The sequence below is a fragment of the Varanus komodoensis genome, unplaced genomic scaffold (assembly GCF_004798865.1).
Source record: "Varanus komodoensis strain SLA01 unplaced genomic scaffold, ASM479886v1 scaffold56, whole genome shotgun sequence".
Lineage (NCBI taxonomy): Eukaryota > Metazoa > Chordata > Lepidosauria > Squamata > Varanidae > Varanus > Varanus komodoensis.
The window spans coordinates 2,283,974-2,304,815 of record NW_025336169.1 but is presented as its reverse complement, the minus strand read 5'-3'; the positions used below and the strand labels follow the sequence as shown (position 1 = coordinate 2,304,815).

The window sequence follows — 20,842 nt, the reverse complement described above, 5'->3', positions numbered from 1 at the left end:
CTGCAGTGACCCCCCCCCCGCCCCCGCGAGCTCTGACTACTGGGCAGTATAGATTAAATTAGGACATAAGGAAGCCACGCTAGATCAGTCCCGAGGTCCACCCAGTCCAGCCCTCCATACGCACGGTGACCAACCTGCTGCCCACAGGCTCCCCCAAGTGGGGGTGGGGGGGCAAGACCTCCTCCTGCCCAGCTCCCCAGCAACTGCCGTGTGCAGGCACGCCTCCTCTGGGAAAGGAGGTAGCCCTGGCCAGCAAGGCTGGCTAGCAGCCGCCAAGAACCTTCCCCTACACAAACCTGTCCGATCCCTTTTGAGAGCCAGCCAGACTGGCAGCCATCACCACTTCCTGTGGCGGCGAATCTCATAGTTTAACTAAATGTTGTGTGAAGACACCTTCCTCTTACCTGCCCCAAGCCGCCCCCCAATCAGGTTCGAGTGTTATGGGAGAGGGAGAAAAACCACAACAGTCATAATCACATCATCCCCAACCTAGGAACCATTTCTGCTGCACAACAGACCAAATAGCTACTCAAGGAAAGGACCCCAGTACAGGGGGGTCTAGTTCCCACTATCTTTTGGGATCTCCCTGCATCATCCATAATTGACTTCAGGGCTGTGTACACCAGTGGTTAGAGTGTGGGGAGGCCAAATCACAAAATTCTGGAGGAGTGCTGTCCGGGTGTGGGTGAGGCCAAAGGGAAAAGGGGCAGGCCTCCAAACTGAACCTACTTCGCCTGAACTCCTTCCTGCCAGAAACAGCACCTTTCAGGAGGCAACAGTACCTATTAGAATGGAGGTGGGAACTGCAGAGAAGTTACAAAACCCGCAAGCAATCAGTGGCAGGGGGGGAAATCAGCCAGATGGATGGTCTGTGGCCACCTGGGGCGGGACTGGGCCTTTGGCCATGGCATTCTGCATCCCAGGATCAGAATGCTGGACTAGGACCAGGAAGCTGTTCTTCACATGTGCTGCAAGGTCATCTCCAACTTAGGGCGACCCTACAAAGGAAAGCCCTCCAAAACACCCTGTTCTTGACAGCCTCCTCAGCTCTTGCAAACTCCAGGCTGCAGCCTCCTTCTCCCCATAACTGTTCTCCCTCTTCTCCTGCCTTTGATGTTCTCTTGCAGGATTGTCTTCCCCAGGAAGCCCTGCCTTCGCATGACGTGCCCGAGGCACGACAGCCTCAGTTTTATACATTTTTGTTTCCAGTGAAACTTCTGGCTTGATTTGACCTAGAGCCACTTGGTCATATTTTGGTCTGTGCAAGGGATTTCCAAAGCTCTCAGCTGCACTGTCTTCCTGCCAGCTTTCCTCACTGTCCAGCTTTCACATCCATACAGAGTGACTGGGAATAGCCTGGTCTTGGCCTCCCATGAAACACTGGAAGATCTTGGCTCGTTCCTTTGCTGCCGACCTTCTAAGCCTCAGCCTCCTTTAATTCCTTGCCCACACGCCCTTTGCACTGATGATTAAGCCAAAGCTCGCTGCGCCAATTACTGCTTAACCTACCTTACAGGGCTGTTGTGTGGACTGAATGGGAAGGGAGGAGAGGAACCGTATCAGCCGCCTTGAGCTGTATGAAAGGAAGGGCGGCTATCAAGGCCACAAGTGAGATCACACGGCGGGTCCAGCCAGAGGGTGCTGCTCCTTACCCCCAATGCTGTTCCCCCAGGCCAGCAACGTCAGCCCCAGGACGGTGTTGCTCAGACGGAAGATCACGCCCAAAGTCCTCAAGATGTTCACCACTTCCGTGGCTGCAGCGTTGATCCACAGAGCGCTGACCAGGAAACCCAGGAAGGCGAAAACCTGTTGCAAGAGGGAGACAGAGGCAAAAACATGCCGGAAAGCTTACGGACCATTCTGGCCCAGGGCTACCTACTCTAGCGGATGGTGGCTTCCCAGGATCTCGTCTGGCCCTGGACTCTGACTGAACCCGGGGCTTTCTGCCTACAGAGCGCAGGTGCTGCGGGCGCTTGCTGTTCCCCGGCCCTTCGTGTCATGGCCGCCTCCTGCATGCCAAGAGTTCCACCAGCGCTGGTGGAGAGGAGGGCTCGTGGATGCAGGAAAGAGGCTGGGCAGCAGCGACAACTGGAATGCTCACGCAGTGGTATCGAGGGGGCTCCTCGTTCCTCGTGGTGCAGAAGACGATCGTGGCCACGGCGGCCCCCACCAGAGTCACCAGGCCCCAGATGGGGAAGACGCCTTGGATCTTGAAAAACCCATCTGCAAGAGACATGGAGGAAGCCTGGCTGAAGCCAATTCTGCCTGGCCCGTTCCGAGCGTCCACCTTATTTATATTCTTCCTTTTCTCCGCCAGGGGACCCAAGGTGGCTTGCACAGTCCACCCTCAACCTCTACTTTCCTCCGCACAACAGCCCTTACAGGTAGGTTAGGCTGAGCATCAGTGACCGGCCCAAAGACAACCAGTGAGCTCCACAGCCGAACCTGCCGCTCGAGTCCCAGGGCGACGCTACGCCACCTGGGCCTTCTCTCCAGCCATGTTTCCTTTTTGCAGGGTCTCCTTCCTCCCCGTTGTATCTTCACAACAAGCACAGTGGTCAGAGCACCGGTCTGGGCCTGAGGAGATGCAGGCCGAGTTCCCACTCTGCTGTAAAATGCACTGGGTGACTTTAGAACAGTCACCAACCCTCAGACCAACCTACCTCACAGGGTTGTTGTTGTGGGTATCAGACTGAGAGCAGCATAGGAGGAGGACATAAGCCACTTTGAGTTCGTAAGAAAAAATGAAAAAACGAATTCACCGTTCACGGTGGCTGCGTTCAGATGCAACCACAACACCCCGTCTGGGACTGAATATTCACAACGGCAGCAGGCATGCCCTGTGGCGGGCTGGTTGTATGAACTTCTCTACAGAAAATACTGAGCTATAGGAGTACATGGTCTGACTCAGTGGACCAGTTCAAACGTTCAAATGACTCACCATGGCTTACATTTAAGTCATGATGGGCTCTAGCACAGGTGGGTGGCCATTTTGAATATTTAAGCAAACTTGCTGAGGGTGGATTGTGTGAGGGTGCAAAACCTTACATAACCCGTGGCTTGTTTTAGGGTTCTGTGAAGGTTGTTTAACCATAGCACAACCCACCAAGTTCCTAGGTTCTGTAAAGCTAGGCTCCCTCTGTAACTTTGTCTCCCAGGAAGGGAAAGTTTAAAAAAAGGGGGGGGGAGGAATGTGGAGCTTCAGGAATTATTTGGGAACATCTGGACTTTCTGGAGCTGTATGCTTTTTCTCTGATTAGGGTGGACTGTTGGTGCTCAAGCGAATGAGGATCACTTGTGAAGGGCAGACCCCTCCCACAAAGGATACCTACACACAGTGGTGTTAAGGTGCTTAAAAGATTCGGGTCCAGGTCCACAGGACTCACAGCTGCACTATCACATTCTCCTAGAGAATTTCAAGTATTTACTTAAATTGCACTGAGTGCAAAGCCAGCCAGTTCCTTTCTCAACCAAACTCTCCCAGTCAGAAAACACTCGCCAATTCATTTGTGCATCGCCTCACATCACCCAAACTGAAGGGAAGTGTTTTTATTCCCCAAGACTCAACGGCGATGCAGGGGTAGATTTTTCTTTGGGGGTGCAGAGGAGGGAGTTAATTCCTCCAACCATCCCTCACGGCAGATGCCCTTCCAAATTGCCCTGTGAATGGTTAGAAGGGAAAGGAATCACCCTCCATGGGCATCACGGAATTGCTGGGGAATGATCCAGGGCCCAGGAAATCGTCCAGGATCCGGGACCCCACCCTCCTCACACAACAAAGCGCATCCCCGCCCGAGGGGAAACGGGGCACTCACACGCGCCGGATTTCAGTGTGAGGATGCAGACGAGGGGGCCGGTGATCAGGTGCAGGCAGTTCAGGGGCCGCTTCCAGTTCTGGTCCTCCCGGTCGGGGTCCACAATCGGCACCGTCAGCAGCAGCACAACCTCCACCGGCAACTGGAAGGCAAGAGAGGGGCTCAACCGGGCTCTCCGTGGACCCCAATGGGGACAAAGCTGCAGCCCTGTCTTGTACTGGATCCCAGTGCGTGCTTTACACACTCACCCTTCTTTTTAAAGGAGACAAGCTAAATAAGATGCAAGATGGAGCCTCTAAACCCGAAGTTATAGGCAATTTCCCTTGCTAAAAACTACTCTGACAGATGGATGTGGTGTGCTACCCTACGGTCTAAGGATACCCCAGTGCCCTCCAAATGCACTGGACTACAACTTCCATCAGCCCCACCTGCCTGGACAATAGTACCTAGCATGTAGAACTGTCGCCAGGAGTGTGTGTGTGAACAGTGTAGGGAACATTTCCAGAAGATTTTGCAAGTGCCCAGCCTGAGGCCTCGTTTGCAGACGTTTACTTCTGTGTAAATATGGAGAGGTTCCTAAGAACACAAGCACTGCCCTGGGTCAGGCTAAGGACTAATCCAGGATTCTGTTCACAGAACAGCCAGTCAGCTGCCCTGACGAGAACCCCAGAAGCAGGATAGGAGTACAACAGCACCCTCCAGCCCATGTGCCCCAGCAACCTGCCTCTGGCCCTGGAGGCGGCATACAGCCATCGGGAGGAGAAGCCACACACAGACTTCTCCTCCAGAAATTTATCCAATCCCCTTTTAAAACTGTCCAGATTGGTGTCATTCTGTGGCACTGAATTCCGGTGTTCAGCTCGGCGCTGTGTGAACAATTCCCTTCTCGGACCTGTCCTGAATTTCCCATCAACCAAACACAGGGTGACTCCAGGTCCTAGCATTCTCTCTTCCCCCCTCCAGCTTTCTGCTCACCGCGTTACAGCTTCCATGCACGTCCTCTGCATGCCTACCTCACCTCTCTTCCTACCTGGAGAAACCCCAAACACGAACATCTTTTGTCGGCCAGACAGCTGCCTAAAACCGGTCGTTTTGGTGCAGAGGAGTGCTGAAGCCTCTGTAGCATGGATCACGTCCTCATTATTAAAATCTCTCCAGAACATACAAATGTGTCCACAAACCCTTAAATACCCTTCTAAGTGGGGAGAATTTCCATTGGCAACTTCATGTATGCCATCGAAACAGCTCCCACAAGTGAGGAGCTCTGTAGCCCCAGCCCCAGCTGCAGAAGTCAAAACCTCAGAAACAGATGTGTGAAACAGAGCCTCCGATTATTGCTCGCCGCCACCCGCCCTGAGCAGCGGTTGCTTCAGTCGGCGGGTTTCCATCCTCTTTGCACACCGCGAGAGGCAGGCTGGGGTGCAGCAAGGCAGAACAAGCCAGCATGCGTTTCCCTGCGAGAAATTCTTTGCATTATGCTTATTAGCCATCTTTAATCAGCAATTGTTTAATTATTGTTTATTAGTAAACTTCAATTAGTAATTGTTTAATTACTGTTTTAGAAATGTTTCATTAGTAATTCTTTATTTAGTGTTTATTAGTAATGCTCAATTATGTTCATCGTTATTATATTAATAGACCTTACAAGGAATAAAAAAGAAATTCTTTGCAAAAAGTAGACCTCAGTGCAACATCGCGTCCCCTTTCAAATTCCATCCTGAAAGCAGCAAACCCCTCATGGTGCTGTTTGCAGGCTTGCCCTTAGCAGCACCCCATAATAAAAACGCCACCAGCAGCACCCCAAAATAAAAACTGGGAAGTTTCTACATGACAGGTTTTCCTCAGAGAATCGTTCTCCACTGTGAAAATACGTAGCCCTGCCTTTTCTAAGTAAATGCTGGTCCTGTAGGACTAGGGATGAAAAATGGTGGTGCAGCCCGTCAGACCTGAGTCTAGTGGTTCGTGTAGGGCAGGGGAGAGGTGAGAAAACAGCATTATAAAGGTGACCCCCTCAAAAAGAAAAATAAAGGATTAGGCCCACTGGGAGGGTGCTGGGCCCAGTTCTGCAACGCCAGTCCTTTGCTCAGCATAGGACGGTGTAAGCCCCGTCCGACATCCTGAAGGTGCTCAAGGGACCAGTCCAAGGAACGGAAGCACACTTCACGTGCCCCCTTCGTGTCCCCCTCGGGCTCATGTAAACTGTCCTTCTGAGAAGGGCCTCCTCCACCTCTGAAGGCTGCCCACAGGCAGAGAGGAGAGTCTCTCTCTTCAGAAGGTCACCTTCCGTGAACCAGAGAGGGTGGGCTTGGGTGCTTCTGCTCCTCAAGCAAGACCACCTTTGACCACCTGAGAGCTGGGCTTCAGAGCTAGAAGGCCTGGCCTGCCCTGCATCTGTGCCACGCACCCCCCTGGAGAGTCGGGTACAGCTCAACAGCCCTTAAGCTGCTTCAGGAAAACTTCCTCCAAGTAATCCCCTTTTAACTGGAACTATTGGAGTAAGATGAAGTGTGCGATCCTACACATACTGAGACACAAGGTCTATAAGTTCCCAATTACCCCAGCCAGGATTTTTCTTTCTGCTCTAAACATGCACAGGATGGCAGCACATTGTAAGACCTCTTTTGCAACCAAAAGCGGCCCTTAATACCACCTTACTATCGCCCGTCTTTTTGTGTGTGCACATTTGGTTTTCGTTTCATTTCTGCACCACAAAAAGTGTTCAGAGCACATCCTGGCCAAAAAGCGAGCTATAAGCATATCAATAAGATATCATCCCTGCAGTCTAAAATTTCTGTGGATTTCAGATGTTCAAATTTCAGGTTTCCCAGAAAGGACTGATTTGAGGTAATGAAACAGTGAAACATTTTGAACTCCAAAGGGAGTTAAGTAAATATGAAGTTTTTGCCCATTGTTAGGATCCTACCAGTACAGGGCATGGGATGAAGGCCAGTAGGCGGCACTGGTTACCACACAGGACTGGAGAGACCTGGGTTGTAGCCCCCACTCTGCCATGAAACCCACTCGGGGCCAGCTGCTGCCTCTCAGTCTGACCAACCTCACAGGGGTGTTTGGCAGGTAAAAGGAAGAGGAGAAGGCAGGTGTGACCCTCTTTGGGCTCCTTGGAAGAAGAGGGGAAATGGTGGGATACGAATTTCAGAATAAACAGAATCAGAACAGATAAAATACCTTGCAAGCTTTGAGCATCCTCCAGTGACAGGACTTCCTCCTCCACTTCCTGTAATCCAGCGGATTCATGGAATGTGTCAGGATCTGCAGCGTACTCTCCTGTGATGGCAGCAAGAGTTGGTATTCTTCCCCTGCAGAACACCAGAGGGGAAAAGCAAGTCTGAAACGAGGCTGACGGAGTTTCCCGAGTTCCCACCCCGTGCCTGCCTGCCAGAGCCCCCTGGCTCCATTCCTGGAGGCCCTCCAAGCTCCACCGAGTAGACCAGGAAAGTGTCCCCAGCGGCACACTGCAGGTTTAGCTAAAGCTAGTTTGCTAGAGAGAGGTGACTTTACCATTCCTGACCCCAGAATTTCACATGCGGCCAAGTCATTCCTCGCAGTAGTATCAGCGGGTGGCTTTGCTCTGTCCCCTGCAGCTTTTTCCAGCCTGGTACCCTCCAGAACTGATGGGACTACGATCTCCAGCCAGCCAAGAATATCAGGGAGGGCCCAGGTTGTGGGAAACTGATTTTATTTCTCTCTGCCTTCTCTCACACGGTTCTCACAAGAATACAAGGGAGACCCACATAGGGAAGGAAAGAAGCACATGAGCTATTCTCAGATTCGTCCTCCTCATTAAATACGAAAATGAATCATGAATAACTCATCTGGGAGCTGCAATGGTGGGAGCTCTGGAAACCGAAATGCGCATCCATTTACGGCAAAGCTCCAGAGCTTTCAGCCCACGCAACAGCCAGCGACCAGACGCACCGTAGTCCCCTCGGCCGGTGCTTGATGCATCTCCGTCATCAGAGTCAGTCGGAAGCTCTGCAGAAAGACAAATATCGAGAAGTCGGCAATGTTGGGTTTGGTGACACAAACCTCCCAAGAGCCTGAACGACTTGGCTGGGTGTGGGTTGGAGCACGTTTGAAAGGGGTGGACTGTGTGTAAGGCTGGGGGGTGGGGATGTAGGCATGGGGGGATCCCAGAGGGTGATGGCCGCCTTCTGCTCACAGCCGGTGGGTGTTCTCTTAACTCCTGTTCCATTGTAAAAGGCTGTCCTAAGCTTGGAGCTTTAAGCAAAATCCCACACACGTCATCTTGTTTCCAGCGTTTTCCCCAGCCACTGCAGGGAACTGCAGGACTTTTCCCCATCGGAGTCTGCACAGGATTGCACCCTTAAGCAGCAGCCAGGCTGGGACTGGATCTGGGACTTGGAGCCAACTGGGTGGCTCTGGGCCAGTCAGACTCTCAGCCCAGCCTACCTCACAGGGTTGTGGTTGAGGATTGAGACAGAGCAGGATGAGGAGACGTATGTAAGCTGGTCCTCTATCGGTTACACTGGCTGCCAACTGAAGTCTGGCCTGGTGATGACCTGTAAAGCCCTAAATGGCTTGGGACCGGGATACCTGCAGGAGCGCCTCCTTCCCTATGTGCCCTCCCGCCCCTTGAGATCTGAGGCAGAGGTCCTGCTCCGGGAGCCCTCCTTGAAGGAGATCAGGAGGGTGGCTACCCGGAGGAGGGCCTTCTCTGTGGTGGTGCCCTGACTATGGAATATGCTCCCCAGAGAGGCTCGCCTGGTGCAATGTTATATTCTTTTCTGCATCAGGCAAAACCCTTTTTATTTTCCCATTATGTGTTAATGTTTAATTGATTTTAGTTGGGGCTTTAGTATATTAATGGTCGGACGCTGAGGGTTTGTTTTGTTCTACGTATTTATTGTAAGCTGTCCTGAGTCGTTCCGCAGGGGATGGGACAGAAAAGCTTTTAATTAATAAATAAATAAATAAATAAATAAATAAATAAATAAAGCCACTTTGAGTTATAAAAAAAGGGGGATATAAATCTGATAAATAAATTCCTCCGAGTTCCTGCCTTACCTGGTTCCCCAGGACTGGGAGGGGCCAGCCTCTCCTGCCGCTGCCTCTTGTGCAGCCAGGTGGAGACCACAACCGTCAGGACATAGAAGATGTAGAGGCCCAGGTAACCTGCGGAGGGGGAGAGGTTCCTTCAGGAGAGCCCATGCCCCCCACTGCACACCTTGCCTGCAAATGCAAATATGTCCACCGAAGCAGAAGGGATAACCCGTAGGTTGAAGTGTCTGGAGGGCCACAGTTCCTATCAACCTGGGCCAGAACCACCAATGGTGGGGGAAGATGGGTGCTGTAGGCCGAAACATCTGCATTTATGAATGTTGCTCCAGCCACATGGGTACTGTTTGGATGATCTGCAGGAAAGGAAGTGAGAAAGGCCCAAGCTCTTGCACGCTGCATGTCTTGCACGATGATCCTGATGGTGCAAGGCTCTCGATGGAGTCTGAGCCCAGAGAAGTGCGTGGGGAAGGCAACTCCTCCACCCCAGAAACCATGGCTTGCTGTAAGGTTCTGGGGTGGTTTGGGGGGATGCACCGTGCTAGGTGCAGGCAAGCCAGAAAGCTGCGCTCCGTGTGGGTGACGCGGGCAACTGAGCAGCAGGCATGCCAGGAGTGGGGAAAAGCTTAATTTCCTACATGATGCTGTGGATCAAGCCCCACAGCTTCCAAGCCTACGGACAACGGCACTCACCCTCACTAGGAAAACCCCGGAAAAGTTCGTGAACCCAGGTGACTTTCCCCACAGCCTTCTCCAAAAGCTCACAGGAAGAAAACAACAGGCGGAAGTTTGGCCCCTGGTTTTCTGCTGTTTCCCAACCCAAGCTTTCACATTTCTATTGGGATCCGAGAGCTGCCCTAAAATGGATGGCCCAACGGTCGCCAGGCTTGCCACAGCTCATGGGCCAAAAAGCACATCTTTTCCACACCTGTTCTTGGCTTAGATGTTGAGCTGCTCCAGAACAGAGGTCTCCTTGCAGAGCCGTATTCCTGACTTGGCCACATTGCTCGAAGTCACGCTACAAGCAACCTGCTTTAGCCTCCATTTTATTTTCCCACAATCCTTTGGCCCAGTAACACTTCTGAGGATTGTGGGCAATTAATGCAGGAGCACAAGCAGCTCATAGCATCAGGTCAGAATTATTCTTTCTAACGGGGAGCCCCAGTTGCTGTCCAAAAAGGCTAAATGCTCTACTTCACAGGTTTTTTCGAAGGTGCACAGTATTTGGGAAATGCCTATCAGTAGCATGTTCACAGGCCATATAGCCCCCTCGCCTGCCAAATTCATGCCAGCAAAACAAAAATAAACAATAAATGGTCGAGCTAGAAGGCAAGCTAAAGGTGATCTTCTGAAATCTTGGTAGGAGTTTTGTGCCGTAAACCACAAAACTCCTGCTTGTTTTTTGGTGGAAAATCGACAGCTGCTGACTGTCAGCCTAGCCTACCTCACAGGTCTGTTGTGAGGAAGAACAGGAAGCACAGGATTCAGGGTGGCGTGTTTCCCTGCTCAGTCCTGAAGCTCACTGGGTGTCTTACTCCACAGCACTGTTGTGAGGATAAAACTGAGAAAAGGAGGACCACGTAGGCCAGCTTAGGTCCTTCGAAAGAGGGGATGAGTCGGGATTACTTATTAGAACTAGTTTTATGTCTGCACCAACAAACATTCAAAGCTCTCGGTGCAGTTTACAACAGCATAATAAAGTCAGTCCTCCAGTTCAGTGGTTTTCAACCTTTCCACAGCTGGGGACCAGCGAAAACAGGAAACCTGCCTCAGGGACCACTGAGGCAGAAACAAACACCACCACACACAATACAGCATTCTGGGTGTTAGTTTCCAAACACAATACCAAAAAGACGAAAATTCCCCCAAACAACCAGAAACCGAGCAACAAAAATGCTACCATGGAACAAAATCCTGAATTTGGTGTGGTGTGGTTCCCATCCAGCTCCACCGAGCTGACTCTCCAATCTCTGCCCGCCCCCACTCCCCCAGTGGCACCGGGGCACCCGAGAACTCGATGCCAACTGAGGAAGAGGTGGTGGGGCACAGCCGGCCCCTGGGCTGGTCTGTGGCGAGCAGGATGTGGCCCCCAGAGACTGGCAGGAAATCTTCCGCAGACCAGCACCGGTCCACGGACCAGCAGTAGAAAACCACCGATCCCATTCATTGCTGGTACCAGGAAACCTTGGGAACGCAACACACAAGGGGCGAGGTGGGCACGGAAAGGGGGACCCACTGACGTCACCTCGTCCCCCGAGAACATACGACCCGGGCGCCTGCCACGGGGACACTCACTCAGGCTTTCTGCTAGCGTGACCTGTTCAAAATACAGCGCCACGAACGTCAGGAACACGGCCACCATGTAGAAGACGGCATCCCTGAGGAACGGCCTGGACGCCGCAGTGAACGGCCTCACCAGGGCTATGCCGCCCGCGACCATGGTTGTGACGAAGATGCCGGCACCTGGAAGAGGAGTGGACAGGTAAGCCCCAGAGCAGGTGCAGGCAAAGGGCCTTCTCTGTCGTCTCACCTCACGACGGGCACCCACTTTAGCTTGCTTTCAGCACAGGACAAGACTTTTTAATTTAGTATCTGTTGTTAGATTGGACAATCGGTCTGCTGCTGGTTTATTGCTTTTCTGGTCATTGTTATTGGTTATATTGCACTTATATTTCCTCCTGTTCTGTTTATACAGTTGTAGTTACATTGTATTTTAATCTTATTATGTTTTATGGTTTTGGTTGTTATTGTTATTTGTACTTTTTATATTGCACTGTGAGTTGCCCAGAGAGCCTCTGGCTGTGGGGCAGCATGCAGACGAGGCGAACAATAAACGAACTTTCTTGCCAGCCGCACGGGCTCGCACCAACGTCTCCAGGGAGACGTGGAAGATGGTTCTTGGCACAGGCCAAGTGATGCTCCACGAGGCGGCCTGGCTTACGGCAATGCACAGCAGGAGGGCTGCCCCAGTCCTGGGGCCCAGCTTGCACAGTAGTGGCGCCATAAGAGCCGGCGCTTGGGGCAGATGGTCTGGGCCCCTACTCAGCACAGTGAAGGCCCCCCAACAGAGCGGTGTGGGGGGGGGCATGCCACATGACAAAGTAATGCATGTTGCTATCCAAAGAGGAGCGGGGGCAGAAAGCTACGAAGTCTGAAACGTCCTGATTGCACCACGGGTATACACATTCGCAGTGAGAAACTGAAAGAGGTGGCAGGAATGAGCTCGACGGGGAATACCAGAACTCAACGGCTTTCTTTTTGCCTTGGGGCAGGACTGAGAGAACCTAAGGGGGACCCATCAGTCCAGATTCGCCTCACTGCCCTTCTCCCCCTTTTGTGAGATTTGAAAGGTACCTGAGATTTTGGGGTGGTGATGCCTCAACTGTAGAGGACTCTCCTACCAGAAAGCCTCATTCCTCTAAAGCTCCTTCCATCCCATTTCCATTTCTATTCCCCCATGAAACAACAGAAACAAAACACCAAGAGTCCACATTTTGGCCTGGAACTGAAGTGCAATGATTCATCATGTGCACTTTTCCAAATTTGGGAAGCAAAAATGCATTGTCAGTTTGTCTTTTTGTGACAAGAGCACAGATCAAGCATTGGAAAAGTGCCAACAGCAAAGATAATGGCATTTCAGCTTGAGGAAACATTCCCAAAGTGCAAAGAAGGCCCGTTTGCACCGGAATGCAAAAATTCTCCCCCAACTAATCCCAACAGAAAGCCAGGGAGCAAAAGAGCAGAACAAAGCACCAGGCTCAAGCAAGGAACAGGGGTGGAATGCACACTGCAGGTTTCACTTGCCGTACCAAAGAGAGCCCCGATGGCAAGGCCGGCTGTCCGTGGATCGGAGAATGCTACCACGGCGCTGAAAACATCTGGCGCGCCGTTCCCGAAGGCCAGAAAGGTAACACCATGGGGGAGAATGCTAAGGAAAACAAAGTGGCCGCTTTCCTTCCGGAGCCTCTTCATGACGGTCTCTTGAATCCCACTGAGACACAGGTAGCTGAGAGCCAGCCCAGGGCCGTGGTTCCTTGCAGCCAAACACACGTTTAGACAGCACGGAAAGCACTGCTTCATGAGGAGCCATGTAAATTCCACCCACTCAAACCACCAGCACAGGGCCCTGCCTTCAGCTGCCCGAGAATTTCGTTTTAGAGGAAACAAGTTTCTAGTCCTCTTTGTTCTCCCACTCATCTTTTCCCCACAACAGTGAGTCAGTTATTCCATGGCCTCTAAGCAGGCGGTGCTGGTGGTGGTGCCTTCCCTTGACTGGGACATTTTCCAAAAGCTTTTTGGTATTTCTGAAAACTTTTTACATCCCCCACCAAACTTGCTGAGACTTTCTTCTTGAGCGTGGAGGTTGCCATCTGTGCTATAGAAGAACTTGCACTTGCAGAAAGAGCTTCCTATTAGTTTAAATCCATGCAAAGCTCCTTTCAGACACTGTGGAAGCCTCTTCTCAAGGCCAGAACACCAAACTCAGGAAGGAGCGAAATTGGGCTGGCAATGAGCCAAAAGGGGCATTATGGAGCCGATACATCTGATGCCCTCTCAGCCTTCAATCATGTCCCTGTTTCTGGAAGCATTTGTGAATTATTCCCTCCCACCCACAGCCCTTGGCAGGGGCAAGTATTCCCACTCCATCCATGAGCAGAGGAACAATACAGGAAACCCAGCCTCCCCAGCTTTGGTAGGTTGGCACAGAGCCTCAGAAATCAGAGGCTTAGCTTTGGGGGGCCGGACTGCTCTGCAAAACTGCTCAGCGATGAGTGGCTGGAGGTTTAGACTGCAGGCTGAACATGAGTCAGCAGTGTGATGCGGTGGTCAAGAGGGCGAATGCCACCCTTGGTTGCATAGCCAGAAGTGTGGCTTCTAGATCAAGAGAGGTATTACTGCCACTCTACATGACTCTGGTGCGCCCGCAACTGGAGTATTGTGCTCAGGTTTGGGCCCCTCATTACAGAAAGGATTTCGCCAGGTTGGAGTCAGTGCAGCGTAGGGCCACAAGGTTGGTGGCCGGTTTGCAGGGGAAGCCGTATGAGGCGAGACTGGGGGAACTGGGTTTCTTCAGCCTGGAGAAGAGGAGACTCAGAGGGAATCTGTTGGTGACATACAGGGATGTGAGGGGATGTCACACGGAGATGGGTAGAGACCTGTTCTCCGCTGCAGAGGAAGGCAGGACACGCTCCAATGGAGCAAAGCTCAAGGAACCCAGGTTCCATTTGGATGCCAGGAAGCACTTCCTGACAGTCAGGACCCCGAGGGCGTGGAATGGGCTTCCATGAGAGGTCGCTGAGGCCCCATCGGTGCGGGTGTTCAAGGATAGGCTGGACGTCCACATGGTGGGCATGTCGTGAGTGGAGCCGGCTGGTGCTGAAGGTCAGACTAGATGGCCCGGGGAGGCCCCTTCTGACTCGCTCTGTTTCTATGTTCCCGGCTAGAGTCCTATGCAATCTCACTTCCCCGGTTTGTTTCTGGACAGCGTTTGGACAGATGTGGGAGATTCCACACTGAGCCTGCCCGACACCTCCGCACCGCACCGGGAACACATTCATGCAAGGATACTGCCACGTTGTGCGACAACTTCAGCTTGGTGGAGATGGCCGATAAATTAGGACAGAAGCTTCGAAGAGAGAAAGGCAGGTAGTTATTTCTCCTGCGATGCCCCCGCTGCAGCGCCCCCAAGTCAATTCCGCTCCCTGCAGGCGGCTTTCTCGCTCAGCGGATGGGAAAGCAAAAACAGAAATGCCGCCCAAGGCCAAGATCACCGATCGGGTGGGGAATCTCTACTTTCTGATGCAAAACATGGAAAATAGGTGGCAACAACAGCTGACAGCAACTAGGAGGGGGAAATGAGTGCCCCCACCCAAATGTTTTTGCCCACAACTCCCATAAGCCCCAGAGAACATGGCCAGTGGGGAGGGATCATGGGTGTTACAGTCCAACAGCCTCTGGAGGTATGCATCACACCCAGGACTTGGAAGACACTTTTCCCTGGCACACCGAAGTGTTCAAAAATGGCACTTCTCCTCCCACCTCCCCTATTTATAGATCAGGGCGCAGGACCTCAAGGCTGAGAGACAAAGTCAGCCTGCTAGTCCCCCACTGGCCACACCCCCTTCCTCTAGCCCCGCCCCTTCCCCAACCAGCCAGGACTTTCTCTGCTTGTGCACAGATTTTCTCTCTTCCGAGAATCTGAAATGCCTCTAAGGTCATGTTACCGGCTGCAATCACTTTAAGCTACGAGACGCCAGGATTTCTGGATCTGTCCCTTGACTTTGGGCCCACCCACTTGGCTTTCTGCCCCATCCCCCACTGGAATGCCACCTGAAAGCTTTTCCCGTATGAAATTTGGCTCTTGGGCCAGAAAGGAGGATTCCCCACGTCTGATTACTCTTCTTTGAATCCTAGCATGGAAAAGATTATACAGTCACTTTCCTTAAAGATGTGGGTTCAGAAATATAACTGGGGCAAAATAATAATAATAATAATAATAATAATTATTATTATTATTATTATTATTTTCTTCTTCTTCTATACAATCCCATACCCAGAACTCTCTGGGTGATTTACAACAATGCCCAGAGAATACAATACAAATATCATAAAAAGCAAAGCAACCCTGAAATGAAATTCCGAAACTTCAGAAATTTAAAAACTTACAATTTCTCAGCAGTGACGCCGAGGATAATGAATAAGTAAAGCAGCCACAGAGCCTGTAAGAAACAAAGATGAGTCAAATGTGGTGAAATGCAACAAGGACTCCCCTGCCCAAGATCACCCCATCCAACCCCAGCTGCAGCCCGCAAGCAAACAGTCTCCAAAAATGAGGCCTCATTTCACCAGTCAGAGTCTCAAAACCAAAATATCTCCATTATTGCAGCAATCTGAAATTCTGCAACTTCCTGCCTGCTCAGAAATATGTGCAGCAACCAATCAAGGACGTATCTTTTTTGCACTGGATTGAGGAATCACGTCTCTCTCGTGGCAGAATGCAAACAACTTTCTGCAAACTTTTAAACACAGATATCGTCCATTCTAGAGCACACTCTGGAAAAGAAAGGGTGGCTGCTTGAATGCCATGCCCTCCAAGATGTACACACGGGTACCCTGCCCTTCCAAAAACCAGGGACCTTATCTAGCATTCCCTCTCCCACGGCGGGAGCTGCTGGTGCGCACGGGTCCCTTCAGATAGCGTCCTTTCATTCAGTCATTCCTCTCATGAGAGCTGAAGCTCCCAAGGAGACACACGTAATAAAAACAAATACAGTAATAAGATGCACTAAAGCAACTGCTGCATAAAAAGCAGCAGTCATACAGAAAACAACCGCGCAGCTGAGCGGAAACCTGGGTTTAAAGTTCAGTCTTAAACAGAGACCCCAGCACCTGCTGAAAACCTCCTGGAGTTTATAATTGCAGGCTCATCATTGCAAGACCTGCCTGCAAGCAACCAAAGGGAACTTGGGGGGCGGGGGGTGGGGACGCAGCTTGGGCCCTGCCACTTTGGTCCTTACATAGAGGGTTATCGCCAGAGGTTGCAGAGTGGCCGGGAAGACACAGAAGACTCCGTTGAGGTAGCTTAGGAACCCGCCATCCATCTTGCAGTCCGGGTTACTCTGGATGAAGGAGCAGCGTTCAGACTGATTCTGTTTCCCCACCTCCCTGCACTGAAGGACAGAAACAGAAGATTGTTGAACACGGGCAGAGTTCCCTTTCCCCCAACAGTGTGCTTATTTCCCAGCTTTGGCTCGGGTTCTTCTTTCCTGGAAAGTCCCTCTCTGCTTCATAGCTGCCCCGTTTCTGATGGAGGGGGCACTGGGAGAAGAGCACCCAAGCAAGTTGCTTCAAAGCAGACTGTTTCTCAAAAAGGCATCCTTACAAGCCGCTGCAGCAGTCCAGCCCTGTGGATGGCAAGATGATCTCTGTCCCCACTCACGGTCATTCTTGGCCCAAGAGTTAAAGTTCTCTGCGTCGTGCACAGCAATTAAAACTAATTTGTTGTAGAAACAGAGAAACCACAGGTAACCCTCTAACCTATGGTTACAACAGGGGAGACCTATGGTTAGAGGGCTAACTACGGCTTCTATGTTTCTACTATGAATGAGTCCACGGGGTTCCTGGAGATAATTTGCGGGCACAAGAGGGAATTGCATTAAGTAGCACCCCAGGAATTTATAGCAGGGGTGCAGAACCTCCAAAAAGGGCTTCCGGTGTAGCTCCTGGGGGTGCCCAAATGCCCACAGTCCCCTTCCCCTCGCCCTTTTCTCAACCACCAGTCACTCAAATGCCACCGGTCCTTGCCTCATTTCCCCCTATTTTACACCCCACCTTTCCTCCTCTTACCTAGTTCTCTTCTTCCTTCTAAGCTCACAGGAACCACCCTGAGAGGGAGCCACAGATCACCTTGTGAGCACTGTAGCCGAGCGGGGACTAGAGCCCAGGGCTCCGGAGTCCCAGTCCAGCAACACTCTGCACCACGACGCCACACCGGGTCTCCTAAGGCTTATTTAGCGGCAGGAAGGGCTGTGGGCGATGCTATGCAGGGACGGGGGCCTCAGCCCTTTTGCCTCTGTGCCTGCCCCCCTCCCGGTGCAATGTGCCCCCAACAGCTGCTCTGAAATGGGACGAGGCCCCTGGGCTGAAAACGTCCTGTGCCCCGAAGGCCTGTAGGAGGGGGCCTCAAGTTACCCTACCCAGGTCCTTGGAAGGGCAGATCCACCCATGTGATTTCTCGGCACATTGGGGCAGAATGAGAAATCATTAAGGCGGCATCCTTTGCCCTGCCTGGGAGAGCAGCCTGCGGTTTCTTGGCTTCTCCAAAGAGCTGGACGGATGATCAAACAGCCTGGCCCTCTCCAGACACCTTGCACAGGTCAGCAGAAGAGGCTAGCGAAGATCGTAGGCAACAGGCGGCTCGTGAGCCAAGCCAAAATGCTGTGACCCACCCATCCCCATTTGCAGGGAGGAAGCCCTCTGCCAGGCCCCCGATTGCAAGAGGAGCCAGGGGCATAGGCTGGATGGCTAACACGCCGGATTCCCAATTGCTCTTCCCATTATGAGGTGAGCTGCTGCATTCTACACAAGCCGAAGCTTCTGAACTGTCTTCAAGGGGAGCCCCACAAGGAATATGGTGCAGTAGTCTAGCCATAGGCCAACACAGGCTCACTGACAAGGGTCCTCACTCAGATCACAAAAGCATTTTAATTTACCAGCTGGCTCCAGGGTTTCTTCAGTGCCATCTTTCCTTGTACCATTATTATAAAGGGGAAGAACAACGTCCATATAGGATTACTCCTAGCATGCCCCAGCCAGCACTTCCGGGACTTTCCCCCACCAAAACACGCACGGGACTGTGGCTTTAGTGGCATAGCTGGGTGTCAAGGACTGCCCATTCGATCAGCTAGGTCACCTCCAGGCCCAGAGGTGCTGCAGCATGCACTGAAAACCAGTGGAGGAGGAGAAAAAACGGAGAGGACTAGCACCTTTATAACCTGCTTTTGTGGGTTTCACAGAGGCATCTGGCTGGCCAACTGGACAAAGAGAATCCCTTATAATAGGGAACCTGTGGTTCCCCAGATCTTGCTGACTTCCATGAACCCCAGACACCACTGCATTAAGGGAGTTGTAGTCCAACATTCCTGTGCAGCCAGAGTTACCCAAATGCTTCTTCATAGCAACATGATACATGGCTGGAGAATGTGCTTCTGCTTATTGCGCATGGGATTTTGTCTTCACTGGCGGAACTGCATATCAGTGGCTTCTGGTAACATCACCTTATCGCTACCTTCTGTTCGAAAGACCCACATGCAACTGCCATCCTCAGAAACCCTCCTTCCCTCCACCAAAGGAACTTAGACAGGTGGCTATGATAAGAACAAGGGTCTACTCGGTGGTGGCACCCCTTACGGAATAAACTTCCCAAAAGCTTTGCCTAGCTCTTACGTGGTTATCTTTTTGGAACCAGGCAAAGCCCTTTCTTTCCTCCCAGACCTTTTAGAGACCTGGTTCTAGTTTACAAAGTTGGTGTTCCCTATTCCAGTGCTGTTAATTATTTTGCACTATGCTGCATTTTATTCATTGAAACATTTCTAGTGCATTTTATATTTCAACCGTTGTATGGATTTTTTGTTTTAGTTTGTAATAAAGAAATGAAAACGAACACATTGCAAGAATAGGGCCCCTCAAACAGACGGATGACGGGGGTCCCTGCACTTGACCCACCAGCACCTTTATAAAAGAAATACCCAGCATGACCGCAGTTACCTCTCCGGAGAACCAAATCCTGCACCCTCTTTCATTTTCAACCCACTCCTTTTTTACAATCCTATGCAAAAACGACTGCCGAGCAACTTAGCACTGCATTCTTAACAGGCTTAAGAACCTTCCCTGTCTAAACGCAGAGTGGACTGGTTTGCCCTGACCTGCCTTCTCCAACCCGGCGCCCTCCAGATGTGCTAGGCTGCCAGTGCCACCATTCCCAGCCAGGGGCCGCAGTCTGACACATCAGGGACACACCAGATTGGGAAGGGGGGCCTGAAAGACTAAGACGTGCGCGGGTGGGAATCTATGAAAGCAAATGGCACCGTAAGCACATTCCTCTTTAGGGCACTGCCACGCTTTTGGCATGGTTTGCTGCAAAAGGCTGGCAGGCTGAGCCAAGCTGAAAAACACAAGCCACATAAAATAACATCACCTGAGAGAACAAAAATGCCCTGCGTAGCAACGGCTCCCCTTTCGTCTTAGGCGGAAACGTCTCAGCCCACCAGTTACCTGATCTTTTTTTTTGCTGGAGATATGCTGAGCCTGCTGCACGCAAAACATCATCGCATTTATACCCTGCCTCTTCTCCTGCAAGGATGCCAAGGAAGCTGGCGGCATGGGCTTCGCTCCTCTCCATGTCACCCTCACAACAGCCCTGTGAGGTAGCTCAGGCTGAGTGTCTCTGACTGGCCCAACGTCACCCAGGGAGCTTCATGGCCAAGCGGGGACTAGAACCCGGATCGCCCACATCCCGGGACAACGTTCTGACCCCTGCACCAGAGCAGCGCTGGTGCAAGCACGTGGTCTTAGCAGCCTCTGAGAGACAGATCAGACAGGCAGAAGAGACTGACTCTAGAGAACCACAAGAGGGAGGTTCTCTGCAAGCTGGAAGGGATGCCAATGGTTGCGGAAGCAGGGAAAGGAGCGCCCGAAAACAGCTCCAGAAAGGCCAGCTGGGCACGCTCAAAGGCAACCGAGCGTGTGCCCGGGGGGGGGCAGGAGAAATGGAGGGCACTATCGGGGGACACGCCTACCCCAACTGACTTGCTTTAGATGATACAATCTCATTCTGAACGCTTTAATTCTGCATTTGGAGTCTTTTTTATTGCTCGCTGTTCAGAAATCTTGTCACACAAGAGCCGTGTCCATCTAATTCATCCATCAGTTGCAATGGCTGGATGGCTCCCTGAGACACACGCGTTCCCTGTGTTATTTCAGCAGCATCCCATAATGCCAGCCCCCTTGAGTGCCATTTTGAGGTCCCTGTTGCCTCATCCGTGCTGAGATCAGCTCCCTTCCTGCAAGTTTTGGCCAGATGTGCGCCTTGTGCATGATCTTCAAATGCGAGGAACCCCGTGACAAAGTCCCTTAAATGCTAGGAATTTATCTAGCAATTAAACTACCTCGGGAAGTTCTGTAGAACTCACCCGAACCCATAAATCATCCAATGCAGCCATAACAACGCTTCAGCAAAGGGAACTAAATCCCGGAAGAATCATCTTTAGCAGGGATGCCCCCACCCGCCACCCAGGCCATCTTCATAGATCCATCTAGGCAGACAGTGTGGTGCAGTGGTTAGCAAGCTGGCCTGGAACCTGAGTGATTCCAGTTGCATTCTCTGGTTTGCTCATGAAGCTCACCGAGTGACTTTGAACCAATAGCTGGCTCTCGGTGTAGCCTACCCCACAGGGTTGTTGTGAAGATAAAATGGAGGACAGCCATGTGAG

General features: G+C 51.7%; 1 protein-coding gene across 1 annotated transcript in view; it reads right to left on the bottom strand.

The window, feature by feature from the left end:
* SLC8B1 (solute carrier family 8 member B1) overlaps positions 1-20,842 on the bottom strand; it is a 42,053-nt gene that overhangs the window by 3,781 nt on the left and 17,430 nt on the right. Inside the window, exons 6-16 of the mRNA XM_044449019.1 lie at positions 16,370-16,522; positions 15,519-15,571; positions 14,422-14,478; positions 12,662-12,768; positions 11,148-11,315; positions 8,862-8,969; positions 7,752-7,808; positions 7,002-7,132; positions 3,816-3,957; positions 2,102-2,223; positions 1,653-1,806 (exon numbers count right to left, since the gene is read on the bottom strand). Coding sequence (XP_044304954.1) covers positions 1,653-1,806; positions 2,102-2,223; positions 3,816-3,957; positions 7,002-7,132; positions 7,752-7,808; positions 8,862-8,969; positions 11,148-11,315; positions 12,662-12,768; positions 14,422-14,478; positions 15,519-15,571; positions 16,370-16,522 — 1,252 coding nt within the window. The remainder of the gene's footprint in view (positions 1-1,652; positions 1,807-2,101; positions 2,224-3,815; positions 3,958-7,001; positions 7,133-7,751; positions 7,809-8,861; positions 8,970-11,147; positions 11,316-12,661; positions 12,769-14,421; positions 14,479-15,518; positions 15,572-16,369; positions 16,523-20,842) is intronic.